The sequence below is a fragment of the Indicator indicator genome, chromosome 1 (assembly GCF_027791375.1).
Source record: "Indicator indicator isolate 239-I01 chromosome 1, UM_Iind_1.1, whole genome shotgun sequence".
Taxonomy (NCBI): Eukaryota; Metazoa; Chordata; class Aves; order Piciformes; family Indicatoridae; genus Indicator; species Indicator indicator.
In genome coordinates this window covers 14113655-14127093 of record NC_072010.1, presented here as the reverse complement: position 1 = coordinate 14127093, position 13439 = coordinate 14113655, and the positions used below count along the sequence as shown (strand labels likewise).

Sequence of the window (13439 nt, the reverse complement as noted above, 5' to 3'; positions counted from 1 at the left end):
GTAAGTAAATGGAATTCTAGGTGACTGACATAGTGAACTTATTTCTGGTTTCTAAATATCGAAGGCATTGTGTGAAAGTTATTAACAGAACTAAGAGATGTTTAGAAAATAAATTTCATTCAGGTGTCTAGCAGATGTGTTCTCATCACTTTAATGATGCAGATTATCGTATCTAGTCTTCTGCCACAGAGTCCTCAATACTGCCACAGCAGAAGTATGTTGGTCTTTTCTAAACCTTGTTTCACACCTGGGCTTGTGCTGTGCAGGTACCTCAGATAATCAAGTGTTACTCAAAGGTCTCATGTTTATCTGTTTCTTTAATTGTTTACATATCTGGATGTACAAAGACCTGTAAATGGCAGAATAATTCTCTTAGGGCTGTTTCATGCAGTCTTTGGAAGACAGAGTTTAAGTCTCTCTATTCTGAGACAGCTGCTCTCTTCCTTGGGGTTTTATGAGTTACGGCCCTTCAAAAATTTTGTCTCCAGGTCAGTGGTTCTTCACTTCCTGATGCAAAATAGAAAACTCAGCTTCAGAGTTGGAATATGTCCCTTATGTTTTGAGAAGGCTCATGATTGCTGACTACATCATGTGTGATCTCAGCATATTTCCAGAAATGCCAAGGACTTAGGTGGTGGAATGCTTACTCATCTCATATTCCTTTTTCTCAGAATGATGTGGGCATAAAATTTTCTCAGCCATCTCAAAGTATTTAAGCATAACAGTCTAACTTCAAATCAAATACAACCACAGTAAATTGCCTTTTTGGAGGCTGATATTTTTCACCAAGAAAACACGGGAAAAACAGGGCCAATCAGGAAGAAGATGCTTTAGAATCACAGAATCATAGAATCAACCAGGTTAGAAAAGACCTCCAAGATCATCCAGTCCAACCTATCACCTAGACCTATCCAATCAACTAGACCATAGCACTAAGTGCCTCATCCAGTTTTGAACATCTTCAGGGTCAGTGACTCCACCACCTCCCTGGGCAGCCCATTCCAATGAGCAATCACTCTCTCTGTGAAGAACTTTTTCCTAACATCCAGCATATACCTCCCCTGGCACAACTTGAGACTTTGTTCCCTTGCTCTGCTGCTGGTTGCCTGGGAGAAGAGTCTGACCACCACCTAGATACAACCTCCCAAGAGTTCTAGCTTGTACTATATTATTGTTAAAGTCTGTACTCTTGCCTTGTGGCTACCAATTTCTCTTCAGTCTCTAGACATTCATAATGCTGAAGGTCAGGATAATACACTCTGATTCTAATCCTGAACTTTGACTTTTCACCTGTGCATATCAGGTTGCCTGGGAGGAGTTATCAGTGTCTGGTGTATGGACAACTGAGTTTCAACTAGTCACCACTTAGATAGCATATCGCAGAGGAAGGTTAAATGCAGCAACTTGCTCCAGTTCCAGAAATGCTGTTAAACAGAATTAATCTTCTTGCATGATTCAAATTGTTTGTCTTCTAGATCAGCCTTAATTCAAGGAACACATTTATGCTAGTATATATGCCATTTCTCTTCACAAAGCCACATGCATAAACCACTAGCTTTAATACATGAAAGATACTTTCCGGAGTAACAGAAAAGCCAACCAACCAAGCAAAACCAAACAAACAAAAACTTTGCTGAGAGGTGCAGTAATCTTGTAATCACAGTCACATACTGCATGAATGTTGTTGCAGTGTGGGATACTAATTGCAATTCTTTCCTCTTTTACTTCCTTAGTTTATTACATCTAAATACCCTCTAACTTCTTTGTTTCTCTCTTCTCTTCCTTCTTTTCTTTCTGTTTTTCTTTCTGCCTTTCTTTGAACATAATTCTCATAAATATTTTATGAAAAGGAACAGTATCAGAAGTGTGGCTTCTTTTTGTGTAATCAAATAGAACAAAAGTGGTATCGTTACCATGAACTATTGCATTTAAAGGTAAATGACATTATATTACATTGGTATGCACACAGCAGATGATACAAAGTAGGTAGTTTAAATACAAAAGTAGTTTTGTAAAACTGACTATTCATGTTTAATTTACATTGCTATCATTCATGATTGCATCAGAAAAAATCCAAAAAGAAAAAAAATATATAAAAGGGGGATTGACATTTTACTACTGGATGTAATTGTGTTATAATGGAATTTCAAAACATTATTTTGGTATTTCCATCCACTAAAGCCTGTATAAAGCTATTCTTTATAGGAATCTTCAAGAAAGAATCTTTAAGAAAGGATGTTTTATTTGGTGACTTTAAGGTTAATCTAAAGGATCTAAAGGGAAAGAGGTTCATTTGGACTTTATGATGTTTGCTAAAGTTTAAAATTATGTTTGAGAAATATTGCATTAAGCTGATAAAAATATGCTGATTTAATTTTTTTTTTTCAAATATTCAGAAAGGGAAACTATTCTTACCATCATGTTTGAAGGCCTCTGAAAAGTGGTAGGGATTTGTTGGGGAGTGATAGTGTTGTGCAGATCCTCTCCAACCTGGTGAAGATATACTTCCTGATGAAGGACTGCTTAATCGTGGTCTGTTCTTTGAATTAAATGACGCTAAAGATGAACTACCAGATTTGATTCTTAAGATAGCAGCATATGAAGTGGGGAGACCAGGAACAGCTTCTGAATACTCTGGAAAAAAAAAATAATACAAGTAAACTCTGAATAAAGATAAAATCTATCACTTTTTGAATTAATATTAAGTTATGCACCAAAAAAAGCAAAGAAGTTTTTTCTGTAAAAGGAGTGACAGAGACACTCAACTCCATGAGGGAATAAACTTCTAGACCGAGCAGTGTAGCACCACAGAGCTCTAAGACAAAAAACTCCTCTGCAGTTTCAATATAATATAAAAATTAAGTGGTTATTTGGTTGTTACACTTTTTACTTACAGTACTGTGAATATTCAGTATTTAAAGCTATTTTATCACACTAAATCTGCAATTTCCTTTTTTTTTTTTTATTTTCTCCTCCTTACCCCCTGCCAGACTTAACATTTCAGTGCATATAAATACAGAAAAGTGGCCAAGTTTTTGGCCCATGTGTAATGCCAAATATTAGAATAGATTAAAATTAAGATTATTATAAAAATTTAAAAATATTTTAATTAAAATTATTAAAATTAAGATTATTATTATAATAGATTAAAAATATCACTCAGGGCTACAGGAGCAAAGCAAACAGAGCTATTGAAATCAGTAGTAGTTGACATACAGCAGTCTTGAAGAGGTGAGAAGAGCATTTAAATACATGTTAATACAGATGAGAAAAGGGACTCAGACTACATATCAAGTATCTATGATGGAACTGATTTTTTGGAAGACACTGGAAGTGACTGTCAGATAAAAAGAACGTTGTCTTGTTGTCTCCACTGACGATAAATATTTATAAATTGGACATTCTTCACATTGGCATAGCATGAACAATAAAAATTAGGAGTGTTCTGAATCTGGAATTCTGCAAAAGACAATGGCCAACATTTTAATATTACCATTTTCATCTATGCAAAGTCTAAATATGCAGATTATGTGAGGATGTTGTATTTAATTTAAAATATGGATTTAAATACAATTTTAGTAAATCACACGGGAAAATTACATATAAGGAGAACATTGCTTTAAATTCTTTTTCATCCTTGTTTCACAAACCCACTTTATAATGTACATCATACTGTTTCATATATCAGGTTCTCATTCTGATTTCCCTGAGGTCAGAAACTTAAGGCTATTGAATTTTATTTTTTTGACCTTACGAATATAAATATCTTAGATAAATGAACCGCAGTAGAAATGTCCATGGTTAAATTTACACATTAAATGCTTAATGCAGAATAGACATCTTCCTCTTGACTACATGTAATTGGTTAAGTTGAATCTGCTTCTGTTATTCATAATGTGCTGCAGTCAGGCCAGATTCAAAAATGAGAGTGCTGACTGGAGCAAAGTATTACGGGGCCTGAAGTTCACATCAGAGCATGAGAGGCATCCTGGTCCAGTCACTGCTTTTGGGTTCTGGGTTCTTGGGTGTTGGCTCTTCTGCAGAGAGGTGGTGAGATGAGTGGGAGTGGGGTAGCTCGCTGGTTTTCTTTTATGCTGGGTTCTTTCCCCCTGCACTTCTTCTGCAAACTGGCTAAGCTAAGGTAATCATGCATTGTATTGTTAAATTAGATTGTTAGCTAAGTTAATTATGCATTGTGATTATGATATCTTAGGTTACGTTACACTTATCTCTTTATCTCAACATCCAGTTTTCTATGTTACTTTTCCCATCGCTTTTGTGATGGGGGAGCAGGCAGGTTAGCCCTTTTGCTAAACCATTACTTCACAGAAGGAAGACATTCCCTGGGGAATATGGATACAGGAAAGGGATAAAACTCTAACACATCAGATCTCTAAGATCATCAAGCCAAACCAACGCTACCATGACCACTAAACTGTGTCCTGAAGTGCCATATCCTCACATTTTTTAACACCTCTTGAGATGTTGACTCCACCACTTCCCTGAGCAATTTGTTCCTGTGCCTCACAGCTCAGAACCTCTCATATTCCCAGGGCTGCTGATATCCTCTGTGAAAGAGTTGAAGGAAATCTGTCAATGGGCAGATTGGGATGCAGTCCTGTTTTTTTCACATGGAGATAGGATGTGGCCAGATTGTAATAAGGACATAAAGCACCATGCAAAGGACTCTCATTTTGAAAAGATGCCACATATCTCCATCTTTTAAATGCACATATATCCTTTGTTTCTAACTCAAGGTGAACAAATGATATGTAATCTAAATGAGATGGACAAAGAATCAGAAAGAAAATGTTAACTTGGAAAGTATGGTGTCACAGAAATATTCTTGTGTATGTTTTAATTCATAAGTAATGTATGTAATTTTAACAGTGATACTTATTCTGCTTTACAGGATTCATTGCTGCAGTATTACAATTTTCCAAAGACATTACCCCAATATGCACACAGAAAGAGAATAAATACATACTGGAAGGAATTTTAAAATAAAATGCAGACCTACCTGTAGTCCAAACTTTACAACACAGCATATAGCAAACCTTAATAAGATTTCCAAAGGAAGCAGGATTGCAATCACATATATAATGAATGGACTGTTCCTTGAGTATTTTCTGCAGAGAAAGGCACTTTTCTGTTTTCAACACAGTATTTTGGATCTGTGCTATTTGCCCTTTGGCAAAGGACATACTTTTGGGAAAACTCTGTGTCAGGACTTTTTCAGTAAATGACAAATACTTGTGTGACTGAAATATGATATTATTAGGCTGTTGAATGTACTATATAGAATACATACACCAATTGCAAAACTCTAATGTCTGAAGATCTTTTAAACTAGGTAGTCTGTTTTTTTGGTGACAGAAGGTAGTTACCTAGATGATGTTCCTGAGTATATCAGCTATTCTAGGTTGAGAAGGTTCAAATAATTATTCTCATTTTATTGGAAAAACTATGAAAAGTCTTCCTTGATGGGCAGACACAAAGGCAAGCTAGGGAGTATGAATTAGATATTGCATCTTTTGTGAAGAAAAGGAGATTAACAATCAGAAATTAAATACTAATGCCAGTAATTCTGAATCTTAGGTAGACCATATAACATGGCTTCTATGTTCTTATTGCCCTGTATTGTCATCTCGGAATGTGGGTGGAGCATAAACACAAAATTGAGTCAGGTCTCTGCTCCTCTAGTGAGACTGAGACTGAGCTTTCCTCCTTGCTATGTCTCATTCTCTGACATCTCCACCTGGTTCCATGAAAGTCTCTCAGATGATCTTACTCACTAGAAAGGAACATTCTTCTATTAGTTTCTGCTGCATCTATCACCCAACAAACAAGTTAAGACAAATAACAGCCTTCCTCCCTGCTGCCCAGGCACCCAAGAGAAACAGAAACTGGTATGCATATATAAAGCCATGAATAAATGCATCAACGATTGTATCTTCCATTACGTTTAATGTGTTTATCACCAGGCCAAATTGCAGATTATACACACATGGGAGTGCAAAATAATCATTAATCCTTTCCAAATTGTATCATCAAATACATTTTTTGGTAACTTTCTTTAATTGTAAGGGTTTGACAGTTTATGAGATAAGGCATACTGCAGTTCCTGGTACTCTTGAGCTATAAAGAACTCCTGACCTAATTAGCTTGGGATCAGGCTTTTTGTTATTAAACTGAGGGGAACAACTTCTAGGCAGAGGAACACATTTGCAGGGGAAGGAGGTTTGAGGAAATGAAGCCAAGTTTTGGGCTTCCCAGTTCAAGAGAGACAGAGACCTGCTGGAGAGAACCCAACAGAGAGCCACGAAGATGATTAGGGAACTTGAGCATCTCTGTGAAGAGAAACTGAGATCCCTGGGGCTGTTTAGTCTGGAGAAGACTGAAAGGGGATCTCATCAACATGTATAAATATCTGAGGGGTGGGTGACAAGTGAAGGTGGCCAGGCTCTTTTTGGTGGTTCACAGTGATAAGACAAAGAACAATGGGTTCCAACTAGAACATAGAAGATTTCAGCTCAACTTGAGGAGAAACTTCTTTCCACTGAGGGTGACAGAGCACTGGAACAGGCTGCCCAGGGGGGTTGTGGAATCTTCTTCTCTGGATACTTTCAAAATGCACCTGGATGCATTCCTGTGTGGACTACCCTAAGTGATCCTACTCTGGCAGGGGGGCTGGACCTGACGATCTCTTGAGGTCCCTTCCAACCTCTGATATACTGCAATACTGTGATACTGTGAAGAAGAACTACAAACATGAAGGGCTAAGCAGTAAGTGGGACTGGACAAAAAAAAAGTAAAAAAAAAAAAAAAGTAAAATAATGAGACTTGCTTGTGGTGGGTTAAAAATTACCCCCCAACTGCCTAAGTTCTGCCAACATATCAAGTAGCCAGACAAAAGTAAATACAAGCCATACTGGAAAAAACTATCCAGCCTTGTTTTCTGCAGAAATTTGAACCAAAATGTAGATTTTGCTGATGTAATATTTCTCACATTTAGGCCATGACTGATCTGGGGTTTTTTGCGTACTTGGTGAAATAAGCTACTCCAGAAATAGGGTTCAATAATGCTGGAATAGTTTTGAGAATTATTTTTTTGTTGAAATAGTGTGTGCAGGCAACTTAATGAAATGAACTTGTACTGTACTGCCTTGTCAAGACGACAGTAATTCTTTTCCCACTTAAAAGAAAAAAAAAAAAACCACCAACTTTAATATTCTTTGTTATCTAGTTGAATGGGTAAGACTTGTTCTGCAATGATAAATCCAGGGTTTGAAAGAACAAAAGAATCAACATGATCTCAGATGGCATGAATATAAAGTACCATGGGAAGAAAGAGAAGGAGAGAAGGAAAGGATACAGAAATCACTTTACATAGTGAAAAGGTCCCACACTAATGGCAGTATGAGGCAAGCTTCTGACCTTTCAAGGTATAATTGTTTTGTTTGGATGGGATTAGTGATTAATGTGAAATTTCACCCTGATGCTGGTTGCATTGTCATGCTCATGGGGTTGCTATATCTGAGTAAAGTTTTTCTTGTAATACATAACTGGAAATGGTGAATAAATTATACATAAGCAAATATTTCTTGTTTTGTTCACTGAAAACTTGTACCCTGTGATCATTAATGACAACTAGAGCAGAAATCATGCTTACCTGAAAACAAAACCTACTTCCTAATCTGAACATTTGCCTCCAGGTTTAGACTTCTTAATTGCTTTTTTACTCTATCTTATATTTTTATTGGAATATTATTTACAACAAAATTATTTCTTCAATTCTGTTTGGATTAGACTATTGAGACTTGAGATTTTTTTTTTTAATTTTGTACATAGTAAAAAAGCTGGAGAGTAGATGCTAGTCTCTAGTGGATTTTTTTAAGCTTTATCAGTCCACCCTTAAAACTCTTGAGAAATTCCATCAATGACCTATGGATAGCTCTTAAAACTCTGCTGCACTTGAGCTTCACAATGAAATTATGTTTTCTCTAACCCAATTCTTTAAAAAAAAGTGTTTGGCATAAAGCACTCAAAGGCTTTTCAGCTGCAAGCAAACAAATAAGGAATATACAGGCCCAAGAGGGAAAGATGTTAAGCGACTAGAAAGCAGACAGAATAAAATCAGCAGTTTGGTTTAGCCTTCATAGTTCCTTGCACTAAACTACCAGATTTGTAGTTATCTTAAATGTGACTGCAACATCCAACTAGTTTTCTGAAATGTGATTTCGAACAGCAAACTGTGATTTGAATTAGTTTTGGTAACTTTGTTACAAATCTGTGTCAACTCATTAAATTATTTATGTATCTTCCATTATTTCCAGCACATGCTGCTCTTCAGTTTTTCTTTGATCAGATTCAACAGAGTCAGGTAAAACAGCACCACAGGTAACAGAGAAACTGTCTTCTACTGAGTGTTGAGGCTTTTTTTTTACCCCCCCAAAAAAAATCAGGATCGTTTGAAAGTTTACTTCTATAACTTGTAAAAGCTATGTCAGCTTAAATTTGATTTAATTTCATGTATGCTGTGGGAGAACCAAACTGAATGAGAGAAAGGGGATCTTTTCCCACAAGGATGGCACGTGCTTGTACACATTCCTTAGGTACAATCCATGGGTACAAATATAAACCACAAATACTATCTTATCTGACAGATGTCTTTCAAAAGGCCCAACACGTGTTAACATAACTCCAGTGATGATACTTTGTAATTTGACCAAACTATATTCTTCCTTTAAACAGTGAAAGATGACAAGGTAAATTCAGACTCCAGCCCCAAAACTTCTTTGAAAACTGTTTTTGGAGTGTTTGCAACTGATGGAGTGTAAAGCGTTCTACCTCTTGGGGTGATGATTTGTTTTCCTTCATTCCTTTTTTTTAAGTGACTCCTGGTCAGTTATTAACTCATTGACATTTCTCAGCTATCTAATGAAAATGTAGCCTATCTTATAATACTTGCAAATGTGACCTTAATTTGTTTATTTTTTTTCTAGCTAGCATGTTTAATTAAATGTCACTAAGAACGCTAAACCATTTTTTTCATTGTAAATTTTAATTACATTGTTTCAGTAGAAACACTCAGTCTTCTAAATTACATTCCTTCATTCTGTAAACTGGGTTGTATCACTGATGTTCTTCAGTTTTTAAAAGAAAAAGATATCTTCTGTGTTTTTCTATGTATGCCTGCCAGTTTTCTTCTAGATTGCTCCATAATGTATAGCTTAGAAATTACCTGAATCTGTGTTGATAAAGCGTCCACCCATGGCATGCCCTTATGAGAACTAAGATTACTACCAAAACACAGAAAAATATCAATAAATCATACTGATTAACAAAAAAGTGAAAGTCAAGAAGAAATAGTTAGTAACCGTGATCCTCTCCTGCACACTGCATACTTGTACATGGTTTACTCCACTTGCCAAAGATTTAATTTAAAAGATGCTATTATATTCCATCTGTTACTCAAAACTACAGGCAATTCAACATATTCAAGAAAATCAAACTAAATCTTCACTGGGAATCTCAATTTAAACACGTAAGCTAATGAGGCTGAGTTCATTTTACAGGTAGTGCAGAAGAACATAGTACATGATGTGATGAACATGCTCACTAAAAGGCTACTTTTTGCTATAGGCTTTAAAAGAAAAGTGAGTAGCTGGGATGTCAACATTTCAACTTACTCAGATGTCATTGTCTTAGTTCTCCCATCATAAATCAGTCAAGCTTCATTTGTGTTCTTTCTGCTCAAAATGTCCAATTGTTCAATACAATTTGAGAAGTGAAGACCAAAAGATTTAAATTGTTTTCCAAATCAGAAGTAGGGGATGATTTAGAAGCTTGGAGGAACTCAGTGGTCTTTTGGTCTTCTGTCCAGCCTGGCAGAAATCAGTTGATTTGTGAATGTACTATTATGGAAAGAGTTATAATGATGATTAAAAAAAAAAGAAGAAGAAAAGAAAAGAAAAGAAAAGAAAAGAAAAGAAAAGAAAAGAAAAGAAAAGAAAAGAAAAGAAAAGAAAAGAAAAGAAAAGAAAAGAAAAGAAAAGAAAAGAAAAGAAAAGAGAAAAGAAAAAGAAAAGAGAAAAGAAAGGAAAAGAAAATAAAAGAAAAGAAAGAAAAGAAAATAAAAGAAAGAAAAGAAAAAAAAGGGTATGTTTTGTTTACTTTTAATGGAACAAAGAGAAAGTTCTTTGAAGACTTAAAGCATTGAGAGAAAGATAGTAAAGAATATTTCCAGCAGCTATTACCAAATGAATCAGCATCTTTGGAATATTATATTGTTAGAGCTAATTTGAATGTCATGAAATTCTATGAGGAATTATTTTGAATAATATAAAGATGTTTTTGTAGAGTTAGTCATTGTTTCCCTTCCTATTGAAAAAAGCAATCTATTTTTCATCTTAGTTCCACTTTGTACTCATAATACAGCAAACAGATGACTCAATATGCACCCAGTTATTCCTACTTTGCATCCAACAAGTATCATCCACCAGATCAAGCAAAATATACTTTAAAATAGAAAACTTTCAAGCTGCAGACTGCTTATAACCACAGTAATACAAATAATAAAAGTCATAAAATATTCTGATTATGGAAGAACATTTATCTAAAGTAATTTTAAACTGAGAAATGTGGTTTGAGATTGTCACATTTTTTCTTTCAAAACATAATATTTTCTCTTTCAAAATATGCTAATATAATACACAGATTATAACTAGTTAGGGTATGTTTCTGCTATAGCATAGGATTCAGTCATGGTGATTATGTTCAGTAAGTGCTTTTTCAAAATCACTGAAGTCATGTAATGAAAAGTGCTTTTCAGATGTAAAAATAAATCAATTTCCTATTTGAAAACTCTTCTCCTTAATTTATTGAAGGAAAATTTAACTCCAAATAATATCAACAAAGCTTTATAATTTCCTATGCTCCATCTAGCTCAATAATTCTTGCTTCTGGTTTGTGTATAGATGTATCGGACACTTTACCAATGTTTGGAATTTTTCTGTCTGTTTGTCTAACAAAAAGGTTTAGGCCAGTTTTGTCTGGAAAATAACACTTAGAGCAGACAGTGTAGATACCTGAGGACATCACTATTTTCATGTCACTCAATACAGAGAATGTAGAATTTAGCTTCTTCTACATATCATGATCTTTGGCCTGAAGGAGCAGTGCAATTGTAATTTCTAAACATATATGAAGATGCACAATAAGACTTCTAAGTGGATTTTACTTATCAATTTTTAGATATACTTCTTTGTCCTACTTCTTCAAGTACTTTCTTACAATACATTTCATCTCAAATGTGACATGTATTCTCTACCAGGAAAGTGTGGAGTGTTACTAATGTGAGATCCATAGATTAGCCTACACTGCATGTTTTTAATTGAAATCTTAATTTATTTTCCCTGTGACTGATGATCACCAGAGTGAGCTGTCAATTCTGAATGTGAAGGAAGAACTAAGTACCAGAGGTCAACTATTTCAGCACAAATCAATTAAAGTAATTAGATGGATAGAAACCCTTTTATATAACCCTTCCTTCCTACAACAATATGCATATCTATGTTAGGTGAGCAGTAATACACAATCCACAGCAAAGGAGAAATTTGTAATTGACATTGCTAGTATAAATTACTTGATTAAATTATTAATACCATCATGACAACTGAAGCCGTCAGAATCTTAATAATCAGTGTGTGAAGGAAACCACCTGATGATTTTCTTGGCAACAGTTTTGTTTACATTTGTTAAACTATGGGTTTTTAAGAGATCAAATAGCTTGCTTGGACAGAAAAAAACCCATAATCTAGGATGTTGCTCACTTTTCACATATGGTTTGAAACATCATGAACTAGAAAATACCAGCTTGTCTGCTGACACTCAAATGGAATCATAGAATCAGTCAGGGTTGGAAGGGACCACAAGGATCATCTAGTTCCAACAAGCTCTGGTATTGTATTGAAACTACCACTTGACTTGAAAAAGCCACTTATGTTCTTTCTCCTTCATCCTTCGAAAAAGATAGTTGTTCCCCATAAACATCTTTATTGCCATCCTATTGTATTCTTCAAAAAGTGCACCTGAAAACTTGAATTTTTGGTGATGTGCATCTGAGCCAGCTGGATAGTTGGTGTGAGTGTTATTATTTTCTTCTGTGCTCATCAGACTCCTTTGGGCTGTTTTAGACAGTAACCTTGCTAGCAAGGACTGTCTCTTTGCTTGCACTTTCACTTGTCAATAAAATAGGACCTCCTGCAACCATGGATCATAACCCAGCAGAAGCAGCTCTGACTCCATACTGGTGTCCTGTGGTGTTACTGGGTCAGCTACTGTGCTGAAATGGGACCCTGGGCCAAAGGCAGGGTGTGCAGAAGACCTGGAAAGGTCTAACAAGGTTACTCAAGCCTAGCAGGAACCTCAGGGCACGGACAGCAGCCTTTCTTCCCAGCAAGATGTGCCTCACACCCTCTGGAGGACTGAACTCAACAGTGACCTGCCACAGAGTGGTGTAGTTACTACAGGAAATCATAGAGCTACTTAAAGGGACATAGAACCAGGGTAGAGATATGGACAGAGAGGATGAGAGAAATGGATTTAAGACATAAAAAGAGGCATAATTCAGCCTATAATCTTAGAGTCATAGAACCATTTAGACTGAAAAAATAATTTTAAGATCATCAAGTCCAATTATTAACCCAGCACTGCCAAGTCCACTACTAAACCATGTTCCTATGAACCACATCTACAGATCTTTCAAATGCCTCCAGAGACAGCATCTCAACCACTTCCCTAGACAGCCTGTTTCAGTGCTTGATAACCTTTTAGGTGAAGAAAGCTTTCCTAGGATCCAATCCAAATCTCCTCTGTTGTAACTTGAGGTCATTCCCTCTTGTCCAATCACTTGTCTCTTGGGAGAAGAGACCAACACCCACCTCGCTAATAATCACCTTTCAGGTAGTTGAGAGAGCAATAAGGTTTCCCCTGAGCCTTTTCACTAGCTTCATTGCTCTTCTTTGGACATGTTCCAGCAACTCAATATCTTTGCTGTCTTGAGGGGCCCAAAACTGAGCACAGTATTCCAGATGTGGCCTTATTAGTGCTGAATGCAGGGGCATGATCATTTTCCTACTCATGCTGGCTGCACTATTTCTGATACAGGCCAGGGTGCTGTTTGTCTTCTTGGTCACCTGGGCACACTGCTGACTTATTTAGCTGGCTGACAACCAACACTCCCAGGTACTTTTCTGTTGGGCAGTTTTCTCTAGCCACTCTACCCCATGCCTGTAGCATTGCATGTGGGTTGTTGTGAGAAGATATTTACTATTAAAATGTTAATTTACTAAGAAAATACTGTTACCAGAGTGTATAAATAAAAACTCTGCTAACTGGAAAAGGTGGCTACTCCTTCAGGCTTACACCACCAGTTA

General features: G+C 36.1%; 1 protein-coding gene across 1 annotated transcript in view; it reads right to left on the bottom strand.

The window, feature by feature from the left end:
- The window catches only part of CNTN5 (contactin 5), a 265100-nt gene extending 255825 nt beyond the window's left edge, over window positions 1–9275 (bottom strand). Inside the window, exons 1-2 of the mRNA XM_054389935.1 lie at window positions 9245–9275; window positions 2416–2634 (exon numbers count right to left, since the gene is read on the bottom strand). Coding sequence (XP_054245910.1) covers window positions 2416–2634; window positions 9245–9275 — 250 coding nt within the window. The remainder of the gene's footprint in view (window positions 1–2415; window positions 2635–9244) is intronic.
- Window positions 9276–13439: the final 4164 nt, after the last annotated feature.